Below are 26596 nucleotides of genomic sequence, written 5' to 3'. Positions count from 1 at the left end.
ACCCCCTGCACCTCAATTTTGAAATGCTGCTGGGATAATCAGCCATTTATAAAAGCTACGAAATAGAAAACAAAATAAGACTCCCTAGCCACCTATGATGGCACTTAAAACACACACACACACACACACACACACACACACACACACACACACACCTTTGTAAGTTTTAAACACTGAGATCAATTCTGTTCCTGCTGGGTAAAAAGCAGCTCTTTGTCCTCCACACTTACCATATCACTGCAGGATGCACGGGGCAGCTGCAAGTCACAAACGCAGAGCTCTGGAAGTGCCTGGCAAGATGTGGCTTTGTTCCCTGACACCCAGTGCGGGGTTTGCACACGGTGACTCCTCCCGTATGCACACTGTCAGGCTCAGAATCCGTCTTAGTAACAGGATGCCAAGAGCTCAGTCTTTACTGCATTTCCTAACAGCTGGAAGCTGGGGTGAGAGGGCAAGAGGCTATGTATGTCTCTGTAAGGCTCTGAGGCATGTCCTGTGGCTGAGGGTCCCTGTGGTGGGCGTAGCTCAGCCTCAATGCCCTCTACTCATGTGGTTTTGAAGTTTGATTCCACCTCCTCTCGATGGCTTCACTCAAACCTTACCGGGACAGCTTTCTCATCTTTCATTTAGAAAACACACCAAACAATCAATGTGTGGTTGTCCTTAACTTTCTATCAGACAGGTAGTGCTGTGGTCTTGACTCAAGTCAGCACCTTTCAGAAGACGTCAGCATTTCTAAAGGGCTTTTAGAAAGAAATTTCTGTTTTGTGCAGCGAGGTAATGGGAGGTGTCAAATGATCTGAAAGCAGCCCAGCTACCTGAACAGCTGGCGTGTTTGTTATGCAAATGCTGCAGGACTCAATAACTACATTCAAGTCATATTTCGCTCTGACTTCACTTGTCCCATCCCTGGTTCTCAGCTTGGAGACTAGCATCCAATTTCAGTTTCGTTAATGGGAGGTCTTAGGATCCACAGGAAAAGCACACACTCTGAGCCCTTCCCATCCAGGCTCTGCGGATGTGAGGCTGAGCAGGTCCAAGTGCCCTCTCTACATTTCTTCCTGAGCCGCTCTGTGAGGTGATGTGAGCCAAAGTGAGGAGGATGAGGATGAGGATGAGGATGAGGAGGATGAAGGGCCAGGTCTACTCCAAACTTCACTCAGGTCTATTCTTTTCCCTTCTTTCTTCAAGTGATTCCATAACGCATGCCCAGGGTGCACCAGTCAGTCAAAGTTGGATTGAATTCATAGTGCCTTTGATTGTTATTCCTATTTTTAGAAAGTGCTTTTGTAGCAGAAGTAATGACCTAGCCTGGGAGAGGCTAGAGCACACTTAGCATAGGTCCTTAGATTTCTGGGGGAGATGCCATTTGACACTTTGGAATGAAGTTCTGGGGTGTCAGACTTAGCACCGATTTTCCCAAACTACAAACGGTATGCCAGCTATAGTGAGAAGTCAGCATTATTGTATTTTATTACCTGTGCTATCAGCATAAAAATGGATTTCAATGTTCTCCCTTGATCATTGTATTATAATTTAAAGCAGCACAAAATCCTCTGTACATATCATTTTATAACTGCCTGTAGTGACTCCAGTGTGAACTCCTTGGGTACATAAAATACATATTCAGAATATGCTTTCTTCCTAGCATATTATTCATTACTAAATAAGAAGGAATACCCTGGTAGGTTTCATGGGATGATCAGGCCATTATTTGTCCAACTTCCCATCTCATCCACCCTCCTCCGGCCATCAGAAAGACAGCAGCTTTTTAAGCGATGGCACTGAGCAGTAGGGAAGAGAGAAGGCAGGTTTGGTACTCCCCAAAGGAGGGCCTACATCTGATCTATCATATGGTGTTTAATGCTGGTTTACATGCCTTACATATAGGTTCAAACTATCAACAATCACCAAGTGCTTTAATCCCAAGTCCATCTGATTCCCAGACTCGTGGGCAGTAAGGAAAATAAAGCAGTTACATCTATTGATATTTCAACCAACTTCTTCACCCAGCCTAATGTATTCTTCAGCAGAGTAATTTATAAACATTCTGCAAACCATCTGACTAAATCCCTGAAACAGAGAGAGTTGGAACTCAAATTTTTTTTAGGAATGTAGTATGTTGCTTTAGTGATCAATCCATAACTATGTTCAAATTAATTTAGATACTACAAGATGTTAATTTCAATTTACTACAGAGGCACACATGCACATTCGCACATTTACATTCACTGTACACATAATAGTCTGTCTCATCTCACCTAAATGTGTAGGGCACGCACATAAACTTTATATAGGAAGCTAGATAGGAAACACATGGCTTCCAGGTCAGAGGTTAAAACCAGGGGCCCAGGCTGAGGTTCAGTCTTTGGGCTGAATGTGATCCATAAGTATATTCTGATTGTTCTGTACAATGTTTAAAAATTTTGGAATTTTCATTTTAAAAAATCCAGATTTTTCTTCAGAAAGTCTGACAAACTGGCCCTTCATTTCTACAAAACAACAGGGGCTGAAGGTGAATATCGACAGGCCCCATAGATAAAGGGTGAACTTTCCACCTCGCCCTAGTTCTCAACACTCCCTAACAACAATCTTAGAACTGCCTGCTTCTCTTACGTTCAACATTTATTTTGCCCTGGCATGCATTTGAGGTTGAAGCCCCTGTTCTAGGTACATTATATTTCCCCAAAGTTAAATTGTGTCCCCACAAATTCATATGTGAAAGTCCTAATCCCCAGTACCTCAGAATTTGACCTTGTGCGGAGAGAGGATCTTTACAGAAGTAATCAAGGTAAAACAAGTCATTACGGTGGGCCCTGATCCAATTGAATTGGTGTCCTATAAGAAGGGGTCCCACACAGAGGGAGAAATAAGATGAAGGCAGAGACTGGGGTGTTGCATCGACAAGTCAAGGGACACCAACAACGACCAGCAAGCCACCGGCAGCAGGAGAGAGGCTGGGACAGATTCTCCCTCACAGCCTCCGAAGGAACCAGCCCTGACAATACTGTGATCTCAGACTTCCAGCCTTTAGAGCTACAAGACAAATACATTTTTGTTTTGTAAGCCATTCAGTCTGTGGTAGTTTGTTATGGCTGCCCTAGAAAACTAAGTAGCTCCAAGTAGCTCAAATAAAGTATCTTTAATCACTGGCTGTGTCTCATCTAGAAAAAGGACATGACAAGGAGAAACATTCTTTCCAAAACCTGGAAAAGTGCTGACAATCTTCTGGTGACTCATGACTGCCAAAAGATGGTAACAGTTCACCTCCGAGTGGGTGGGTGATATCAACAGTGAAGAAATATTTTAGGGGAACAAGTGTGTCAGGGAGGCAGAGTGTCTGGATCCTCATTTACTCCTGAGCTTAATTTAGATGACATATTCCTACACATATACTTCAAGACACCTTCTGCTTTCTTTTTCTTCCCACGCCTTTTCTCCCTCTGTCTGATCTAAACATTATAGAGGGTACTGGAGGCGGTTGAGGGAGAGGAGCACAGCTGGAGAAGAGCCGGGTCTGAACAGCTAGCTACTCCCCAACAGGAGGCCTGAGAGCACTGGTTGTGGAGTAACCATGAGCTGGTAATGTTTCAGAGTCTTGGTTCCTTTCTTTAAAAATAAGTATTCCTGCCATGGCTGGGTAGGGGTAGCTCAGCTGGTTAGAGCCATCTCAATAAGCCAAGGTTATGGGTTTGCTCCCCGGTCAGGGCACATACAAGAATCAACCAATGAATGCATGAATAAGTGGAACAACATATCAATGTCTGCCTGTCTGTCTCTCTCCCTCCCTTCCTCTCTATCTCTTAAAAAAAATCAATCAATCAATAGAAATTTAAAATAAGTAGTCCTGGTGACTTACAGAGTGATTCACCTTCTGTGATGTTTCAGAAACAAAAGCATTACTTCTTCATGCATCAAACTTCCCTCTAGTACCTGAACCCCATTCCCAGTGGTCCCGAGCTCCATCCTCTGGGGATTTCGCTTCTTCAACCAATCAGTGTCCCAAGCTGGGAAGTGGCGAAGGGCAGAGCTCTGCCCTAGCTGATCAAGGGGTCACCCTGGCAGGTCGCCTGGTCAACTTTGAGAAGCATGGCTCCATGTCTAATTTTTTCGTTTTTAATCCACACCCGAGGATTATTTTTCCATTGATTGTTAGAGAGAGTGGAAGAGAGAGGGAAAGACAGAGAGAAATATTGATGAGAGAAACATATTGATTGGTTGCCTCCTGCATGTGCCCCAACCAGGGTTTGGGCTGGGGAGGAGCCCACAACCGAGACATGTGCCCTTGACGAAATCGAACTCGGGACTTCTCAGTCTGCAGGCTGATGCTCTATCAACTGAGCCAAAATGACTAGGGCTCCAGGTCTAATTTTTAAATGATGAAATTTTTAGGGGTGGTGGTAAATGGGATTTCAAATAAATAAAATGGAGTCATGTGGATTAAATATGACTTTGGGGGGATAAAAGGCTTGGTAACGGAAGGGAACCAGAAGTGGGTGTGATGGTTAAGATCACAGTTAGGCTGACCACTTACTAGGGTTCAGCTTGAAGGGCCCTGAGAAGACACCTAGAGAGAAAGTAGTATGGTCTTGCATTTGGGGGAACTCTCGTAGGGGGAGGAACTGTCCTGAGATTTCTACACCTCCCATGACTGGAGCTCACTGTAGATGAAAGGACCTGAGAAGGGATCCTCAGACCTATGGACTCGCAGCATTTTGAGGACTCCATCAATAAAAATCTAAGCATGTGCCCCTACATACTCCATGTCTTTATTTAGAAGTTATATACAAGCACTCCTGCACTAATATACCATGTACACCATACGAGAGGGAGAATCAACTTAAAAAGAATGATGTAAAATAAACAGAAGCTCTACTATTTTCATCCCCATACATCTGAGTAGGTGACCTTGTTTGTCCCTTGGTTCTCTGCACCTGTCCTGAGTCTGTACAGCAGGCCCCCCTTATCTGCGAGGGATATTTCTAGACCCCTAGTGGATGCCTGAAACTGCGTGTGGTACTGGGACTTATATACTTATGTTTATTTTCTCTACATACATACCTATGATAAAGTTTCATTTACAAATCAGGCACAGTAAGAAATTAACAACAATAACTAATTATAAAATGGAACAAATACTTTAGTACATTGTAATAAAAGTTATGTGAATGTGGTCTTTCTCTTTCCCAAAATATCTTGTACTGTACTCAAACTTTTCATGTAAAGGAAGCACTTTACGGCTTCTCTTTGGCATATCTCAATTGCCAGCATCACTACTCTTATGCTTTGGGGCCATTATTAAGTAAAATAAGAATTTCTTAAACATGGCACTGTCCTGCCTCTGTAGTAGATCTGGTAACTAAGGCAGCTACGAAGTGACTAATGGGCGGGGAGTGTACACAGCGTAGGATTCACTAGACAAAGGGATAATTCACCTCCTCTTCAGGAGAGAGCAGGGCTGCCTGAGATTTCATCACACCATTAGAATGGCATGCAATTTAAAACCTATGAATTGTTTATGTCTGGGATTTTTCCATTTAATACTTTCTGACTGTCATTGACTGTGGATAACTGAAACCAGGAAAAGCAGAACTGCGGATAAAGAGGGGCGACTGTATACATAAGGACCAGAGTAACCGCACCCAGTTGATCATGTTCATGTCTCACGGGCAGCCCACACTTCTCAAACGGTGGTTGATTGAAATGGTTATGATCACAACATCCAGGTGACTTGTTGACTGAGGTGTAGGAGACCTGCCCAATAGCATCAATGAGAAAACTTTGGAAGAACGATATTTTTGTGTTCTAATGTAGAAACTCTGCCTTCAAGCTTCACATCATTTCACTAGATAGACATTTCTGCTCCCCACTTCCAATGTGGAATTATTCCTGGAGTGATGAATTTTTTAATGCTATTCAAACTGTCGGGCTAAAGTTAGGTTTTATATTTTGCTTACGCCATGAAGACTACAGATTTGACCACATTTTTCAAGAAGTTAAGATTTTCAGCACATTTCCTCTACCTTAAATGGCCAAAGAATTTCACAGCCTTGTAGCTTCAGAAATGCAAACTTGCCAACAGATCCCCACATTCTTTTAGTTCCTTTTTACCATAATGAAGTTCACTTTTTGCACATAGCGATCAGGTGATTTAATCACACCCCCTCAGATTAAGAAATGAAGGCCCAGGGCGGGCAAATGACCATGTAGGGAACAGAAGAACCGGAGCTAGAGCCCAGGGTTCTGACCAGGGACTAGTTCTCTCTGCACCACCGTCCCCTCTGGGTCTCAGCTCTCCTCTTCAACTGCTTTGGCTTCCGGATAAGTGAGTAAGTCCCTTGGGTGTGAGCCAGTGGCTGCACTTCCTCAAAGAAGACCTTGGGCACAGATTTCGCCTATCCACCTGATTTCCTGAACTCTGTACAACATTGTCAACCTGCGAAACACTCCTGAGTCCTCTCCTTTAGGCCCAATTCTTATAATCTGGCTAGAGATGCCCAGGGTCTTGATACAGGAAGTAAACTCCCTATTAGAAAGAGTGCACAAAGATGGAGTGGACTTAGAGCGAGGATGCAGGCCAGCTCAATACCTTGACCATGCCCAACACTCCCCTTGGTACTCCTGTCTTTCTCTCCTTCCTCAGTGTGTCTTCTCCTTCTCATGACCAGGGTGAGAGGGTTGGAGGTGGATGCGTACTATGGTAAACCCATAGTACTATGGAGTTTATGAATTCTAAGCAGTACTGAAGTGTTGTTAGAATATGAAGGGTTGGGAAAGGGTAGATTTTATAAGGATAAGGCTTCAAATGCAGCAAACTTTCCCAGTGCATGGATGCTCTAGTCTCCTCCCACCTCTGCGTTTTGTCACCATCACTGTCAGCCAGTCATGGTTGACTTATGTGGATATGGATTCCGGCAGGAAAAGCTGGCAGCTGTCTCTCTTTTTGGGGGTATGTTCTGAGACAACAGTTGCCTTTTGGCCAGTTATCTCCAGGTGGAATGGCTCTGCAGTGGGCAAGCAAAATGGCTAGCCACACACATCTGCACCAGCTGCACACACATCTGCTTTCTATATCTCCCATCTTTCTCCACAGAAGAAGCCAACTTGGGCAGCCAGATGTGCTGGCATCGCACATCTGCAGAAAAGTCTTCCATTTCCCATATACCTAGAGCTCTGCTTGCACTGCAGCAAAGCTGGGGAAATGAGACCCGAGAGCACATGGTGGAACTGAACTTTGAGAAGTGGGGCTGAGATCAAGGATACGCTCCTTCTCTTTTTCCTGCACTCCTCATCCCCCCACAAAACACCCCTATTTATATTAGGTATAAAACTGAAGAGCTGGTCAGGAATCAGCCAAGCACTGTATCCACCCACTCCACCCACCTTCAGAGAGAAACCTGGCAATCTGCAGCCGAGGAGAGGAGACTTGGGACGCCAGATCATTGTCTACAGTTCCCTAATATATGCATGTTAAGAGGCATGAAGCTTTGAGTAGCTTCAGAAAAAAAGAGAATAAGACCCATGGCTGGGAGTAACTATCACCAAGGAATTAAGAGAGATTGGGATGCCAGCCGGTGGATGTGCACCATGTTCACTGACCAATGGGGAAAGGGTGGGGGGGGGGGAGTAGGTGGGTAGATATTTTCATTCCATGATTCTAAAGACTACAGAATTCAAGGACAAATCATCCATCAGTGTAAACTATTCTATACAGCTCTGTAAGATTAAAACAACATCCTCCAGGAGGAAACCAAATTAATTATGGGAAACTGTCCTTAAGTAACAAAATAAATCAGGTGGGAGGGAAGAACCCCAGCAGCTCCGGTGGATGGCATCTGTGCCACCGTAACCTCTGCGGGTACCAGTTGCTTCAGTTGTCCTGGTGAAGGTGATAATGAAAGCTACCGATGGGGTTGTGGGGAGAAGAAAATGACATAACAGATAACTGAATGTTTACTATGGGTGAGGGACTATTTTATATGCTTTGCTTATATTGCTTATATCTTACAACTGCACATTTTACAAATACAGAAACACAGGCAGAGAGAATAAGTGAGTTTCTCAAGGCTGCACAGCTAGGAAGAGGGAGAGGAGAATGAAATCCAAGAGATGTCTACACGTTGCACCCAAACACTTAGCACAGTGCCTGGGACAAAGTGGGGCTCGTGATGACTATTATTACAGAGGCAACACAATATGGTCATTGAAAGGGAGCGTTCTGCAGCCAGTCTATGTGACATCATGCAGGAAACTGAAGTTCTCTATACCCGGTGTTCTTATCTGTAAAGTGGGCACAAAATGTCCATTCCATAGGGAGCTTTGAAGATTAAGTGATTTAATGCATGTTAAATGTTTAGAAGAATACCTGGCAAATAATCAGCGCTCCACAACATAAGCTAATACCATATAAACATGCGCTAGATTACAAATACATCCAGGTGTTTAGTATGTCAATATAACCCACTCTATGTTCATGTCTGTAATGTACACAAAGGGCAATCACTCAAAAGTCACAGCTTAGTGACGAGGCATCATTAACAGCCACTGACATCTTCTGGTTGCACAGTATCAGAGAAAGTGCATATATTAGATTGTTTTGTGCTTAACCAAACTCCAATCATACACAGGCCCTCAATTCCACTGGACGGTGACAATTTTTCTACAGGAGGTTCTTGTCTGGGAACCCTGCCTCTCAGGTTCTCCTTAAACCTCAAATGAAATTTCCCAGATTTGAATGAGTGAAGGGGAAGGGACTGAGAAGAAATGGAATGTTTTCCATGGACTTTCTGCTGTAAGCTCTCCAAGAGGCACCCGGGACTGGTTTGGGGGTCTTCTACCCAAATCTTCAGGGAGCTGGTGGTCCTGCTGTCCTACCTGGTGAGCTTGGTGCCGATCTGCTGCCTCAGCTCCAGCCTCTCTTCATCCGTCTGCCTGGGAAGGATGTTCTTTTCTTCTAGCTCTCGCTTGGAGGGCCTGTTGCTGAGTTTGATGGCTAAGGAGTCCTTCCGGCACACCTTCATGGCCAGGGAGCCTGCAGGAGGGGAAAAGGAGTTAATAACGCTGACACCCACCTGCCCGGGCTCCCACAGGAACAACTGTGGGTCACAAGGTGAAAGGCAGGAAGACAGTGGCTTCACACCTGAGAGTGGGTAAGGACCCAAAGGACACTTCCATAGAGTTCCTGCAAGCAACGTGTTGGGTACACCTTGCAGTGTTGAGCATGTGAGGAGCACAGAGGAGCCTGTGATTGGATCTTGGCTCTCCAGGGACTGCCAGTATGCAGGCAACACCATAAAGGAGGGACAGACTGGAGATAGAAGCAAAGTGGGGAGAAAGGACAGGGGCCTTCAGTAATCACAGGGAGCTTCACAGAGGAGGAGGGGCTGGCACCTGCAGGACAAATGAAATGCGCCCAGGCAGCACGTTGGTGGATGTCTGCATGTGGGAAAGCTCAGAGGTGACAGATAAACCAGGTCATCACAGGAGACAAAAGAGATCAGTGACTATGGAGCTGGGGTCATGAAGGAAAATAAAGCTGGGCAGACAGTGAGGTTTATTTGGGGTGGGAGTGGAAGTGAGTTCATTAAAATAGGCAATATTCTGGGATAGTTTTTCTTTCAATGTAAGGAGTTCTGAGCAGCCAGCCCGAGCAGGGCTGCCTTCCATCTGGAATAAATCTATGGTTCTCAACCACGGGTGATTTTGTTCCCCAGGGGACACTTGGCAAAGTCTAGAGTCACTTTTGATGGTCAAAACTGGGTTTTGGGGGAGGCGCTTCTAGTATCCAATGGGTAGAGGCCAGGGATGCTATTAAATATCCCACAGTGCACAGGACAACAAAGTCTAATCTGGCCCAAAATGTCACCTGTGCCGAGGCTGAGAAACATTGCTGTAAAACATTCACTTCTCTGGGCAAGAAACAGTGCCCCGGGCTGAGCAGCTGCTCCTTCCTCCCTGGGTCATTTGGGCCTTTGGCCGCCCCTCGTGCTCCTCTCCTGGACATCGCCTTGATCATGTCATTGCCACCAGGACTCCTACCAGCAGCAGGAGGAGACTGGGCAGCAGCAAGTTTGGGGGATTCCTCTGGATTTTATTTTGTAGGCTAGTTCTCTCCCTTCCTCACTGGTTTTACAACATGGACTTTGGAATGAGACAGTGGTATCAAACCCTAGCGCTGCCCCTGAGTAGATGTGAGGCTCTGGGCAGGTCACTGGCCTGACCCTTTTCTTCCCCTCTCTGTAAACTGGGGCAATAGTGTCCACACTACTGTGTGTTGTAAGATGTAAATAGAATAAAAATCATAGCACGTGGCCAGGCACGGTATATATTCAGTGAAAAGTTGCTATAAGTTCATTTATTAAAAAGTTAACCAAATATCAGTCTCTAATCACTTAACTAAAATGTACTGATTATTCATGGCCAGGATGACAGATTTTGAACTTTGCTTTCTTCATCTATTCTCTCAGCACGTTTGAGGCCCTAAGTAAGAAATTTCAATTCAGGCCTTCTAAATTTTGTTGAGGTCTGCTTAAAGTGAATTTGCTGCATACACAATGGTGAGTCTATCTGAGTATTATGCAGATTCAAATTGAATTTTAGGGTTCCTACCCCTTTTTTTTGAGGGAGGGGGCTGCATCTCAAGGGAAGCAGTCAAAGCAAGGAAGAGGCATCTAAGTAGCAGGGGGCAGCATGATGTGATTTTTAGAGCTTTGGGGATGTCCAGAGGACATTGACCCTTTCATTTTACTAATGAAAACACTGAGGCCCTAAGAGGTTAATTGAGCTGCCCCATGTCCCAGGGCCAGTTGACACCAGACCTCGTTAGAACCACAGTGTTGGGCAGCTCATCAGCACTCTTTCTATAAAGGCCCCGCCCCATCCCCATTGAAGAGCTAGATGCACGCACTGGTGTACAATGAGCTGTCGTCATCCTCGTCTTCCTCCTCCTCCTCCTCTTCCCTTGTGTAGAGACAGGAAGAGTCTTCGTAGTCTGAGTCATGAGGCACATTTTCTTTATTGTCATCACATTCAATCACAACAGTTGGCACTTGTCTTATTTCTGGAAGGCCCAGAGGTCCTGCTTTTGTGATACCATCACCCGAGTGCAAACCGGAGCTGTGGTAAGAAGTGGGGCAGGGGACCCGCTGCTCAGAGCTGTTCAAAGAGAAGGAGGAGAGAAGACAGTCACTCTGGCTAATGTCTATAAACGCATCAGAACCTTCTTAAAACTCACTTGTCAGTTCCTAAGAGACAAAGGGTCTCCAGGGCAACTGAAGTCTCATTTCTCATCTTATAGTTAAACATTTGAGGCCAGCAGACTTCTCTAATGGTGGCAGCAGCACGGGGTAGGAGTAGGAATCCTTATTCCTGTGGATGGATGGTGGTGACACTGGCATAGCAATGAGAATGTCCCTAATGCCACTGAGCTATGCACTTCAAAATAGTTAAAATGTATTTTTTTTGGTCCTGTGTATCTACAATTAAATTAAAAAATACATTTCATTCCACAAATATTTCTGGTTTAGAGTCATACCTCCAAGTGGCAAAGGAAAGTTTCTTTGCCACTGACATGTCTCATAGGAGGAGTAAAAGGATTAATTTGATGGAGAAGCTAGAGATCCAGAGAAGAGAGAATGCATGAAGTTCTAGCTTTCAGAGCTCCACAGTGTGACTGGCAGAGGCTGAGTGTGGGACAGAATGTTTGAAACTTCATGTATGGAGAGATTCAAGGAAAGAGAAGAGGTGGGACCACAGGGCTGGTGACTCATTCATGAACATCAGGGTAGACGTGGTCAAGGATGACTTAGAGAGAGTTCTCTCCCCTCAGCAGCCACAAGTACCATAGTCTGTTTTTTTTTTGCAGGTCAGTTTTCCATGCAGCAATGGTAATGACAGTCTTGATTTTCCCTCTTAAATTGAGCCAACTCAAATAAAATGTATTTTTAATGAAAAATTATTTGCTTCATAAATAGAACCCATATAAGTCCATTGTAGGAAAATCAGGAAATGTGTAACATAAAAAAAGTAGTTATTTTTTTTTAATAGACTCTATCTGAGGCTCCTAAAGCAATTTAGCATCCTTTTCATGACAGACTCTGAATGAAGCCCAACAAGAATAATGGGCCAGAAACACACAGCTGAATTTTATAATTCTTCTTCAGATTAATTGGAAGTGGGATTTATATCTTTTATTTAAGGAATTTCTAAAATGTAGAAAATTCAACACATTTACCATCCAAAAGTGTTTGATATTCATAAAATAATGGAGTGTGAGGTTATACTATATATCAATGAATTCACATTAAAATATTTTTATACAAAAGAAAAATCTTACTCATGACATATGAATGCATGATAGCCTCCTTTGAAACTTTCAATTATACTTTAAATTATTGCTATGTCTAATTTAAATTCAATTAACTTTCTTCCTTCCATTATTTCCTAAGTGCTGTTTTGCTCTTTATATTTTTCACATAACTCTTCAGTGACACAAATTGAAAATCTAGTTAACACATTATGAGCTATGACATTCAAGGCAATGAATTCAATCAACTAGAAAAAAGCCCTTCAACTACTAAGATTAAATCAAATATTTACAAAACTGCAGCATCTTATTAGACACTAGAGGCCTGGTGCACAAAGTTCATGCACTCAGGGGCAGGGTGTCCCTCAGCCCAGCCTGCGCCCTCTCAGACATCCTAAGCCAGCAGTCGGACATCCTTAGCACTGCCGTGGAGGCGGGAGAGGCTCCTGCTACTGCCACTGCGCTTGCCAGCTGTGAGCCCGGCTTCTGGCTGAGCTTCACTCCCCCTGTGGGAGCACACTGACCACCAGGGGGCAGCTCCTGCTTTGAGCGCCTGCTCCCTGGTGATCAGTGTGCATCATAGTGACCAGTTGTTCTGTTGTTCAGTCGATTTGCATGTTAGCCTTTTATTATATAGGATGAGCAGCTAAAGGGGTCCATTTTCCATGTAGTTCAATACAAATGGCCATGAGCACAGGAAGGTGGAGAACATGGTAGATGGTCTCTGGGTGACAAATATAACAGTTGACTGAAAGGTGACTGACTGAGGGCACTACTGCCCCACCTCACAAGGCAGCCCTCCTTCAGGCAACCACACACACTGCATTCAAATTCTACTTGGGATTCCACACTGGGTATTAAAGGAAGCAGGGACAGAGGAGGCAGAAATGTAATTCCATGGCTCATGCTTTGCCCCACCTGTCTTCTCCTCTCCCTAATCTATAAATTAATTAACAATGGCTCCAACAAAGGCACAGAGTTGGGAGTATTAGATCTGAGGGATGGAAAGCAGCCAATAGATATTTATGTTTGGTGGGAAAACGAGTTGGAAACCAGAATGTATGAATTCCTTAAGGCAAAGGGTTCCAAAGTGCCTCAAGAGGACTGAGAAAGGAGAAATATTATGCAAAGGGAGACCAAAAAACACAGCCTTACAGGCAGCTGTGATCAACAGGGCCCTATGGTTTCTATTCCCTCAAAGACACGAGGGAGTGTGAGTCTGAATAGAATGGGATTGGAAGGCTGATCCTCCAGATGCTTAGGCAGGTACTAGGTATCATGTGACCTACTAACTTTGTGAAATAGGGACCAGCCATGGTTATCAGCCACTGCCTGTGGGGGCGCTATAGACCCAGCTGGGACCCCACCTGGCCAATAAGGTCATCTTCCTGAGTTGTGACTCTAGAACATGATAGAATGTCTACTTTCTGGCCAGCATGGTTCAGTGGTTGAGCATTGACCTATGAACCAGGAGGTCAAGGTTTGATTCCTTGTCAGAGCACTTGCCCGGGTTGCAGGCTGGTCCCCAGTGGGGGCGGTGGGGGTGTGTGTGGAGGCAGCCGATCAAAGGTTTTCTTTCATCATTGATGTTTCTATCTCTCCCTCTCCCTCCATCTCTAGAGAAAAAAAAGGAATAAAGAAAAAAGAATGTCTACTTCCCTATAAGGGTGAAAAGGGTGTTTTCTAGGAAGCTAGGTGAATCCATCAAAACGATTTTTAAATATTCTATTCATAAATACCCATTGACGGCCAACTCTGAGGGAAAGGAGGACAAACACCCAGATGGGCTCGTCTAGCTGGCAACTCTGGAGAAGCACAGGAGAGCAAGAAAAGACAGATGTGAGCGATGGGTTGGCTGAGGAGAAGGTTGGGAGGTGACCTCAGATTCAGGAGTTAGGATACAAATCTGACTCTAAATTTTGCTACTTACTATTGGTCAAATTATCCATGCCCTTATGGAGACCCTCACTTGTTATTTATAGAAATGGCTTTCCAAATGGTTTCAAAACACTCCCAGTTTCAGTCTAGTTTCCACACCTCTGTCAGAGCAACTTTCTAAAACTCAGATCTAGTCTCACCGTTAGAACTCTGATTGCCTGCCCTATCTCCAACCACTGCTTCAAGGGTGACAAATGAAAATCCAGTGAACACATCATGAGCTATACTATTCAAGACAAGGAACTCAATGTAGCCCCTTATTACACTTGGCCTCCACCCTGGTTGTGGGCAGGAAGGGGAACACACAGCTGAAAGTCAGTCTTAGCAATGCGGGTTTTATACATTGGAGCTGTCACTTAGAAGGTGTTGTCTTCTACGTAAAAGGTCTCACTGCTGAAGAAAAGTAAAAACCCAGAAGCAGTCATGCAATGCCTCACACAATTTGACCCATATTATGAACCCAGACTCTGTCCCCATACAATTTACCCCTTGATCACACACAACAATGCATTGCACGCTCTTGGCCTGGAGTGTTTCTCCCATCCCACCTTCACCCTAATTTCTATTTACCTTTTCATAACTGGCTCAGGCAACATGTTGCCTATGTTCCTGGGAGATCCTGCAATAGTGAAAATTGGGAACATCTGTTTGCTTGCTATCTTTCCTTCCCCAACCACGCTGCAGGCTGTGTGAGGGGCAGGACCACGTCTAATTCATGTTTGTAGCAGATGCCTAGCTCCATGCCTAAACTGGACACTCAGTAGTTGCTCACTGTTTTTGCTGAATGAAGGAAATATGGGCCGTGATCATTGATACTCAGGTGCAGTTGTAAGTGGTTGACAAATCATTTTTACAGGGTATTAATTAAGAGATCTGGTCTTTCTTTTCAGGGAGGCGTCTGGTGGTGTATTGCAGGGCTGCGGGTGTCCCTGACTTGGTTGCCACTGTTATCAATGGCTTTAATAATGAAAAAGGCATCCTGATCCAATAGGTGGGAGAACTGAGATAGAGAAGGAAAGGAGGGAGTGAACAGAGTGAACATTTATTGAATGTGTTGCCTAGAAGTGTTCACATCCAGCATTTCATTTCATCTTTCTAATAACTCTGCAGGAGAGGTGTCATTATCTCATTTTATTAAGCAGGAAATAGAGGCTCCAAGGGGGGTAACAAACAGGTGCACGAGGATACTGGGAATAAAGAAAGAAGAGAATCTGAACCCACTCTGTTTCAATGCATTATATCCCAAAACTGAATTATGCTACTTGTAAGATTGTGTTCTTTGATTCAACACAAATCCCACTAATTGTATACATGTAAGGTGAAGAGAATGAACAACATGTGTAAAAATAGGTATTACTTTTTAAATATTTTAAATCTTGCTAGCCAGGGTAAGTAATAGTGTTCTACCCCACCATGGTCAGGCCATTCCTGGGACACAGAGTTTAAAGGATTCATCTTAGACACTGGATTATAATGGTCAGGATGGTGAGAGGAGTCACTTGCTGGCCTATTGTCATGGCAGAGTTGAATACATGCCACAGATCACCAAATATTTACTATCTGGTTCTTATGGAAAAAGTTCTCTGACTCCTGGTCTAAACCAGGATTCCTAACCCTTGATCATAGCCACACTCTTTAGTGTGTTTTTGGTCTGTGCCATATCTGAAGCCCATTTACACTATTATTTACATTGTATTTTTTAAATCAACACTTAAAAAAACGTAAATACTAATTTAGCCTCATCTTAAGCAATAATATCTTTGTAATCAAAGGCTTCATATGGTGTACCACCATTGATGCATACAACACACTTGGGTGAAGTGATGGCCTGGAGACCCTCTCACCTGCAGCATGATTGACATTTCGGGTTAGACAATTCTTTGTGGTGGGGGCTGTCCTGTACACTGTAGCATGTTCCCAGCACCCCTGGTCTCTACCCACTGGACGATAGTGACATCTCCTCTAATGTGACAACAAAAGTATCACCAGACACGGCCAAAAGTCTTTTGGGGGAGGGGAACTGCCCATTGGGGAACTACAGTTTAGAGTATCCACAATGGTTGTGCCATGCACTGCATTTTCAGAGTTGTAGCACAAGGGTCATTTCTAAAGCAGCTTTGGTGCTGATTGCAAGGAATTCGCAGGATTAGCGGATGATGATAAGTGTCCAGATCCTGTCTCCTAAGTTCCTGACTTGCTATGTTTCTGACTGTCACTGGGGCTGTACCAACAATTTGATGCTATGAGCCTCCCACTGAGTCAGTTACTTGCAGCCCCGGTCTAGTCCCCGAATGTAAGATCACCAGCCTGACTCCTGAGCGCAACAGCTTTCCTCAGCACGTTGCCCAGATTGGTGATTTACAGAATGATGCTCTGATGGCTTCAGTCACCGCATCTTCCAGAGCACCTGCCAAGCCCTGAGGAGAAACTGATTCATGTAATCAGGAGACGCTTCACATCAAAACTCTTTGAAGTCAAACTTTCACTTTGCCTGGAATTCAAGTGGCTCTCATAGCACGTGGGTTGTGTTCTGTTCCTCTTCCTGGTGGCTGACCAGGTACTAAAACCAGAGGTAAATGTAACGCCCCTCATCCTGACCTGTGTGGAGCCTTCCTTAACATGTACTGGACTGCTGTACCCAATGATGAAAAAGTTAATGTTTTTAAGTGCTGACACAACACCCTGTATTGATCCATTTAGGTCTCACAACAACCCTAGGAAATGGGGTGCTGTGATTCCCCCCATCTCAGAGAGGAAAAACGAGGCCCACGACCACGGTCGCAGCTGGAGGGATGCAGGCCTTACTGAACAGGGGCAGCAGGATTACAGTACCTGGTCTCCCACTGATGTCACTACACCACCCATGTGGAAGCAGCGGTGCTGCAGTGGCCCGGGCCTTGCTGTTCTTCCAGAACCTTCCTCCCTCCCCAACCCCTCTCCCCCCGCCCCCCGGCACCCAGCCCACTTTTAACTGTTGTCAAACAGGTCTGCTCATTCCATTTTCCCAGTGAAGATCTTTGAAGGGTCTCACTGTAAATGATAAATTCTATCCTTTTTGGCATGGAGTGGGGGCCCCATCACCTGACCCCACAATTCCTTTCAGCCTCCTTTGTGACTGTTCTTCACTGACTGCCCAGGGTTTCAGCCACAGAGGGCCACTTGCCACTTCCCAAGCACACTGTGAATGCCCTGCCTCCTCCCTCTGCTCCTCTCATCGCTCCGCCTTAGCCTATCCTCTGAGTTTGGCTGGACGCACCCTGCCACACTTCAGGGACAGCTCACATGCCATTTCTTATGAACAGTCCTTCCTAACTTTCCCAACGAAAATCAGCCCTTCCCTGTGTTTCCACATCTCCATTCTCACCTCCATTCCAGCACCTGTCACATTATGTTAGAATTACGTGTCTACGCATTTGCTCCCTGCCCCTAGTGACTACACGTCTTTCGAAGACAGAGGCTGGTTATTAATTACCTTCATATCCCAGCCCCATTTTGTGCATGCTTTTGGAACTGATGGAAAAGTCAGCTCAGTATTTGGGCTGAAGTCTCTTGGAATTAGAAGATGTCATATTACATTTCTCATCATTTAATTCACTAAAATAATGATCCCTGTTCCTGAGGGTCTTGCTGTTGCAGGGAAAGTATCCTTGTGAAAGGAGAATTAAGGTTTTGGAAATAGTGATCTAGAGTTTTTTCCTAAGAAGATAATCCAAAGAGGTCTATGTAAGGAAGAACGCCTTTGGTCCCAGGACCGGCAGTGTGAGCACAGATGTAACAGAGAGAACGTAAGGTTATTCCGTTTTCCAATTCTGCACTCACAGGCTGTCAGGCCCCTTTAGTGAGGACTGTCCGGAGAAGGCTGCTTTGTAAGGTGAAGTAAAAGAGAACCATAAGGCTTCTTCTTATGTGACATTCTATAATGAATTTAAATAAACATCAAAGACCCCCAAATTATTCCACGGGGAGAAACATGAGCTTCTGTTCCCCCTTTGGTAGCTCCAAATGATATAATTTTCCTGACAAATGTAACAGGGATGAGCATGCAAAAACCTAAGGGCATTCATGACACTCACAGACGTTGGACAGCTGCACCGCTGTGGGATATTTCCGTTCTACTCCACATACCGGGCTGCACAGCTCAGGAGTAAGGAGCAGGGCATCCTGCAAACCACCGCAGTAACTAACACGCCTGGTCCCCACGGGGCCTGTCAGAGTGCTTTGTACATGTTCATTATCTCACTCTTCACAGAAAAATGCAGGTAGGAACAGTATTGTTATGATCTTGATTGTATGCACCACAAATTCAAAACAACATGAAATATAATAATTATCTATATAAGAGAAAGCACAGATGCTCACAGAACTTGACTACTCTTTCACTATGAATTCTGCTGTTGAGGAGCCCCGGGTTAAGGCTACTGTGGAACAGAGGTGGGTCTGAATTCTGGGCTGGAGCCGTACAGCAGGTTTAGTGTGAGCAGCATGTGGCTGGGGGCAAGAAGGGGTGCAGAGAGAATAGGATGCGAGAGAGGAGAGAATAATTACAGAGCTGGCTAGCCCAGCCCTGGGTAATGGAGTGTTGTCAATGAGGAGGAGTGCAGTGGGTTTATTGTGGCCGCATTAATGATGTGTTTCTTTAGGACAGAAAGACATCACCATTAACGCCTCCTGGTCCCCTGCTCTAGCTCTCTTCAGTTCCCTGTCCCCACTGTACAAAATGTAACAGTCACTGCTTATCATCTATTTCTTCCACTAAAAGGTAACCTCTCAAGGAGGTGGACTTTGTTTTGTCCTTTCTGTCTCCCTAGAGCCGTGGTCAGCAAACTGTGGCTCGCGAGCCACATACGGCTCTTTGGCCCCTTGAGTGTGGCTCTTCCACAAAATACCACAGCCTGGGTGAGTCTATTTTGAAGAAGTGGCATTAGAAGAAGTTTAAATTTAAAAAATTTGGCTCTCAGAAGAAATTTCAATCGTTGTACTGTTGATATTGGGTTCTGTTGACTAATGAGTTTGCCGACCACTGCCCTAGAGGATACAACAGCTTGAATATCTTCCTTCATGAAAATGATGGAAGAACAGCAAAGAATAAATAGTTGTTTACCTAAAACAGGAGGGCTGCTACTTACAGGAGATATACTAAAAATAGAAGACTTCAGAAAGCTTGAGAGTAAATGGCTGTCTTCAACTGGAAAAAAGCATGCATTTCATACTCTCTTCTTCATTATGTCCCATGACATGCCAGGGAAGTGAGACGCTTTCTTCCCTCCCCTCTGTACTGCTCCATCATGAACAACATTTAATGAGTCCTCTGTTTGGAAAATTCAACTCTCTTCTTCAACTCTTCTGAACTGAGTAGGAGACACACAGATTGAAAGAACAAGGGCCCCTCTCAGATCCCCTTTACCTACCCCCAGTTCCCTACATTTATATAGTCACATTGCTAAGCATCTCTAGATTTTAAAAATTAAGAGACTGCCTTACCTTTCCTGTTTATTTTGAGTGAGGGACAGGCAGCTTATTTTTAATAATTCATAAAGAAACGAAGGCCAAGACATCTACAACATTTCAAGGTCATTACAACACTCAGTCCCTTTTCAGGGAGCTTTATAACCCTGGCTTTATCTCCATCACTTGGCAACAGCCAGATGCAGAGTAGAGCAGGTGACTCAAAGTGGGCAGGGATTACAGGTGATCAAACACCTTTGATACTTTTGTAGAAAATCAGGGGCAGATTTTGAAATTAAAAATCACTGTGCATTTTAAATCCTTAATCTTCACTGAAAATACCTGGAAACCATTTCGCCATCACTTCTAAAGAAAATCATATAATAAAGGAATGTTGCTTTCTGGTGTCTAATTTCAAATGCAACATTGTGAAAATGAAAAAAAAGCCATTAATCCCCTCAAAGGACAGAAAAAATGTATTATATACAAATATGACAAGGAAAATGAAATTAAACTTCAAGAGGACCAGTTTTTGTAATTTAGTTTGCATGAGTTATGAAGGGAGTTTTCAGAGGGGAGAGGGAACAACCAGCCGTTTTCTTCTGAGAGACCAAAAATGTGTGAGAAACTATGCTACAAATTTCAGTGCCCGAGGCTGAGGCTGAAAAATGACAGAAATAACACTGCAACCCAAGAAGAGAGTTAATCAGCTTTATTTTAGGACAGCAGGCACACACTGTGTTCCATCACGGCCTAGGATTAGCCTTCTGAGATAAAAACTCAACATTAGAGCCTTTGTGTTTTGTTGGATTTCTGTCAGCAAGAAACTATGCCCATCTATATACAGACTGGGGTTCTGAGCGTCCTGGAGTAGAGAATGTGTTTTGAGCTTCTTCTTTTTCTAGCAGTGGTAATGAATTCAAATTAATTCATTCACACCCTTTCTCTGTCCTTGCAGGAACGAATGACCCACATTTCTGAAATAGGGCCTGGACTTGGGATGTGATGAATAACACAATAAGACATGCAGAGTCTGCCCACTAGCTCACCCTTCCCTGCATTCCCCATCTCTGATGGAGGAGCCACACAGTGGTGGCTCTTTCACAAGACTTCATCCCTAGACCAACATCCTAGACCACGCTTGGTTGGATGGTGGTGCCAGGAGGGCAGGATGTGGAGTGAGGAGGCTGATGTTTGAGTCCCCGCTGGGCCATTCACTAAGTGTGCAAATGGGTCTCCAGTTCCTCATCAGTGAAATGGAGAAACCTATTTGCCCACCTCACAGGCCACTGCGAGATCAGAGGATAATGCTGGTGCTGTTGTGCCTAAATAACACCAGTGTGGGTAGCTGCTGTTTTAGCAGGGATTGCTTAAACATTGGCAATAAACCAGTCATTATGGATATTATTTGTTAGTTTATTAAAACACTTCCTTTAGCGCTTTTATATTTCTGGCCTGCAAAATCTTTCTGGACAATGGTTTGTAAGATCAAAGAATCACTATTTATTCATTGGACAAGGCAGATTTCAACTGATGTACACATAGGAATTCAGGCATGGATTCTCTCTCTTTTGAAAATACACTTCCTTTTTAATCCTCTTAATTCTTCAAAAGATGTTAATGGTTTATATAGTCTCATTTTCACCTTCCTCCAATCAGTCTGCTCACCAACCTTGCAGGGGATGATCTCTCTTGCTCACTGTGAAAGTACCGAAATCTCATCATGCTCCTTGGAATAGCAGTTAAACCATAAAACAGTAACTACAGGCAGCCACTTACAGATAATAAGTACAGTATATGCTTTAAAATTAAAGAATTGACCTCAAGTAAGAGGCTGATAAAACTTTGACCTTAAAGGGTTAGGGGCAAATGTCTAACCAGAACTGCAGATTTTAAAGAGATGGTCATCAACGTAAGAAAAAGGAATCTTTCCCTGAAAACGTACTTCACTTAAAAATGTAATTTGCATGATGATAAACAAAATTCTGAACTTCTTCAAATATGCCGCTTCACAAGCAAGTAACACTCAGGCATTCAGAATTTAGTTCTTGCTAGGGCATCAATGCACCTCTGCTTATCATCCTGGGACACTCTTATTTGCAGGTGGAAACGTCATTAACATAAGCCAGTGCAGTAAATGTCAGACTGTTAGGGCTACAAGAAACCCATCAAATTCAGGACCAAGAATTCATCGTAAGAATTTCCTGTGACCCTTGAGGCCACATGAAGAACAGTCATTGTCACCATGAAATGTATTTATACTAGGATAATGAATGATTTGCACTCTTTGAAAGGCCTAAAATATTTATGGAATAAGAGAATTGTAGAGATTGAAGGAATTTTGGGGACTACTGATTTCAATTTTTCTGACCAATTTTGAAATTATTATATTCTCAATATTCTTGAAGGTGGTAATTTAATTCCCAGCTAGTAGAATTGATCAACTGAATTAAGATGGGAATGAAAATCAGTGGCTGATTAGGATTTGAAGCCTAAATTCCTAGACTGATGCCAACTAGATCACAGAGCTTACTGCAGATATTAAAAGTAAATATTGCATAATATTTGAGATGATGAAATGTCACCTTCAAAAAAGATATGAATTATTACTAGAGAGAAAACAAATGAAAATAATCTAATTTGAGGAAACTGATACAAACAAAATCTACAATAAGATAGATTTGCAATATGCCTTTTAGGGGCACTGAAGGCAATTTAAAAAAATATATTTGTATTGATTTCAGAGAGGAAGGGAGAGGGAGAGAGAGACAGAAACATCAATGATGAGAAAGAATCTCTGGTCGGCTGCCTCTTGCACATTCCCTACTGGGCATCAAGCCTGCAACCTGGGCATGTGCCCTCACCGGGAATCGAACCATTACCTCCTGGTTATAGGTTGATGCTCAACCACTGAGCCATGCTGGCTGGGCTGAAGGCAATTTTTGTGTGCTATATAATTTTGCTCCAAATTATAGGGTGCTCCAAAAAAATGTATACACACTTTAAATAGTTATAAAGGCAGTATTTATTTAAATACACTTCATTTTCAAAATAGAGCTATCAGCTGTTAAAATGTGAATACATTTTTTGGAGACACGATTTTTTGGACACTTACTGTTATGCTTTTCAATAAGATGAGTGATTTGAATTAAGTCATTTGTTCTTCACAAACAACTCTAATGAGGTTGGTGGTGTTATTAATATTCCTGTTTTAAATACGAGGAATCAAAGGCAAAAGGAAGTAGCATCTCTGAGATGGAAACCCTGGCGGTTAGATTCTGGAACCCGTGCACTCAGCCATGGTGGTGGGCTGTCTCCATCATGGCCACACTGCCTACGGCAGCCCTGTGACATTGGATAAATATGGAACTCTCTAAGTTTGCTTCAGCTGGTCTCTAGTTCTCTCCCTCAGCACTTTCCCATCAAATCTGGTGAGTCACTGTTATACCTTTCTAACATGTCATCTTTTAGTGTCATCCAGCAGGGTTCAGATTAGGGTAATGATTAAGAACTTCATACAAATTAGAACAGATTTTTAAAAATCTTGGGAGAACATAAGATAGTAAAGGGTCTAGAAACCATCTCAATACATGATTACATGAACTTGGGATTATTAGTATAGAAGAGGGAAGATAGATAAATTAGTATAGAAGAGGGAAGATAGATAAAGTAAATGGTAGTTATCTTTAAGGATTTGAAAGCCTTTCACAGTAAAAGAAGATTAGAAATAAGACTGGGGGTTACAATAAGTAAACCTTTTAGCTGAATGTAATAAAGAAGTTTGTAATAATCAGACCTTGTTGATAATGGAATGGGCTATCTTGGGACCTAAGGAGGTTCCCTTTCTCTAAGAGACTAGAAGACAAATGATCAGGAACACTGCAATGGTGGGCTGCTTGCCTGGTCCTCAAGGTCCATTTTAATTAAAATATGACTATTGATTCAAATGTATGATTTCCGAAGTCAGAAATTAAAGCTGTTTAATTCTTCATTAAATTTTCATGTTACGGTAACTATAATGTTTCATTAGGGTCAGAATAGAGGTCTGGGCTAACACACTACAGGTGACATTCTGGGACTCAGAGTCTTGGGAGGCAGAATGCCAAACTGATCGGTAATGTTTCCTTCTTCTCGTGGTATTTTTTGGGGTTACTGGAAATTGCTAGGAGAAGAGAGAAAATAATTGTTCCCTTCTGTATTAAACTTAATAAAAACAAGAATGAAGTCATGTTGACAGAATTCTTAGAAAATAAAAAAAATGGCAACATTACTGGAGATAGTGGCAGTTCCCTCATTCAACTGACAGGTGGCCTGTGACCTTGTTCTGCTCCCAGGTCCTGTCAGGACTCCTGGAAGACAATGTGGTTGCTCAGAAAAATCTCCCAATCTTTATTTGTTTGGGAATAAAAACTTTCGTTTTCTGAAGGGCAACCTTGCTAAAGTGACATATGCATTCATGCCCTATGTCCTGGCTAGTCTATCAGAACAACCCTAGGTCTTGACCTCAGATGAGGGGGGAGGAGAAAGAGGATGCAAAAGAGCCTGGGGATTGCCTTGGCTCAACTGCCAAGGTCATGCTGTCTTCCTGTCCACCCCCACCTCCCATAATATCACAACTCTTCCCCTCCCGCCACCCCGATTTGTTCGCAAGGATTCATTTTGATAAAGAACCTGCCTTGGTTTAGGGCAGTGGTCGGCAAACTCATTAGTCCACAGAGCCAAATATCAACAATACAACGATTGAAATTTCTTTTGAGAGCCAAATTTTTTAAACTTAAACTTCTTCTAACGCCACTTCTTCAAAATAGACTCGCCCAGGCCGTGGTATTTTGTGGAAGAGCCACACTCAAGGGGCCAAAGAGCCGCATGTGGCTCGCGAGCCGCAGTTTGCCGACCACGGGTTTAGGTCAACAAACCTACTCGTTGATCTACAGTGAACTGACATATTCTATGAATAAACAAAAATTACTGAACCAAGCAACACTGTGTAACTTGTTGGGTAGTGCTTTCAACAGAACCTTTGAAAATGCCATGCTTTAAGTGGAAATATATTTAGCAATATCCTCCTAGTATACTGCCCTGAGTATCTTTTTCAGTTGATTAAAGCTTCCGAGAAATGTAAAACTTCCTGGGTGTATAGCAGACATGGGGACAGGAAACTACGCTGACCATGAGCTGCCTTTGGGAAAGCAGTTGCACTGGAGTAGAAAGAGTTCTGGATGTGCAGCAGGAGGACCCAGGCTGGAAGGCGTGGTCCTGAAGGACTACTGAGGGCAGTGCTTTCCAATATGTCTATGGGGCAGGGCCAGTTTTGTTGGTTGGTTGGCTTATTTACATATTTTAATTTTCAATCCATCACAAATGGACGTTTTTGTAAAATATAATAAATTTAAAAAGTTAAATTATTTTTTATTATAATATTCAACAGACATAACATTAGCCTGTCAAATGGTCATAAACGTGTGCAAAGGCTGGCTCTCACCTATCTGGCTGCAGATGGGCAACAAGCAGTTTGTGGGTCACTCTTTGAGTAGCTGGCCGTGGGGAACTCGGCCTTCCTTAGTTTCTCCACTTAGTCTTCCCACAAGGCGGTGTGAGGATTAAGATGATAAAAAAGGTGTGTAATCAACTAAAAAGTGTCATCCAAATGTTAAATTTTTATTGTCCGCATTATCATGACAGTAGTTGAAAATGATGACAAGGGGCCAAATACACTTTTTGTTCTGTGAAGGTAGCTATTAATGTGGTGCAATTAAGTTAGCACTCCTAGTGGCAGTGACTTCCTTTGGAGCCAACAATTTCCCAAATACAGAACGCTTGGCCGAGAGGCAGTTGGGAAACTGCACCAGAAAGCTCCAGAAGTGTCCTTCTTGTCTCTGGCTCTCTGCCTGGTGATCAGCTGGAACCTCACAGCACCATTTTCCTCCCGTAGGGCCCAGTTAACAGAGGCCACTAACCTAGGATGGGAATTAAGGGTCCCAGCTCAGACACACCCTTCCCACCAGATTGCCACTTTCTTCTTGTCAGGCCAGGGAACTAGGTCAAGCAACATGCCTTAGAATCATATTGGGAAACTTTGGGCACAAGAAGAGTGGTGTTTGAATACACACACACACACACACACACACACACACACACACACACACACACATGCACTGCTCACGTGCACACATACACATGCACACACACGCACATGCACATCAGAGCCATTCAGAACCAGCATGAGAGCTCTCCCCAGGTGGTGGGGATCAGGGTCTTTGCTGAAGGCCTGCCCTTGGGTTTCTCTTGGCAGATCCCCCAGCAATGCCATTGGAAGCAGATTCTAGTGAAAGAGGGGCTGCACCAGTTGCTGAACATTAGAGGCTCACACGCATCTAAGCAGACTGCAGTGCTCTGCCTCCTCCACTGGCAAGAACAGGGCACTCTCTACTTTTCCCATCCCTCTGGTTTCCTACCGCCATTCTGCCAGCTCTCGTATTTTATTATTCTGTATTCAAATAGGCACTTTTTAATATCATAAAAGTAATATCTATAAAATAAAAAATTAATCAGTACAGGAAGATATGAAATAGAAAAACAAACAATTTTCTCCCCTACTCCCTGACCTGGGGTAAGTACTATTAATGATTATGTGTGTATACTTTCTTTAAAAATTGTTTTTTAAATTGATTTCAAAGAGGAAGGGAGAGGGAGAGAGAGCTAGAAACATCAATGATGAGAGAAAATCATTGATCGGTTGCCTCCTGCAAGCCTTCTACTGGGGATTGAGCCCACACTCTAGGCATGTGCCCTGACCTGGAATCAAACTGTGACCTCCTGGTTCATAGGTCAACATTCAACCACTGAGCCACACCGGTTGGGCTATGTGTGCATACTTTCAAGAAGTGTTAAGGCCTATCTATAATAATA

The 26596-nt window shown here is 43.6% G+C and overlaps 1 protein-coding gene across 5 annotated transcripts in view; it reads right to left on the bottom strand.

Annotated features, from left to right (window-relative positions):
* PHACTR1 (phosphatase and actin regulator 1) overlaps nt 1–26596 on the bottom strand; it is a 287668-nt gene that overhangs the window by 42420 nt on the left and 218652 nt on the right. For all 5 annotated transcript variants that reach the window (XM_079776162.1, XM_079776166.1, XM_079776164.1 and 2 more), the window contains 2 exons: nt 10907–11154; nt 8875–9031 (listed from right to left, as the gene is read on the bottom strand). In XM_079776162.1, the coding sequence (XP_079632288.1) occupies nt 8875–9031; nt 10907–11154 (405 nt within the window). The remainder of the gene's footprint in view (nt 1–8874; nt 9032–10906; nt 11155–26596) is intronic.

Source organism: Cnephaeus nilssonii (assembly GCF_951640355.1).
Source record: "Cnephaeus nilssonii genome assembly, chromosome: 7".
In the NCBI taxonomy this organism is placed as follows: domain Eukaryota; kingdom Metazoa; phylum Chordata; class Mammalia; order Chiroptera; family Vespertilionidae; genus Cnephaeus; species Cnephaeus nilssonii.
The sequence above is the reverse complement of the archived record's forward strand: the minus strand, read 5'-3'. Positions and strand labels throughout refer to the sequence as shown.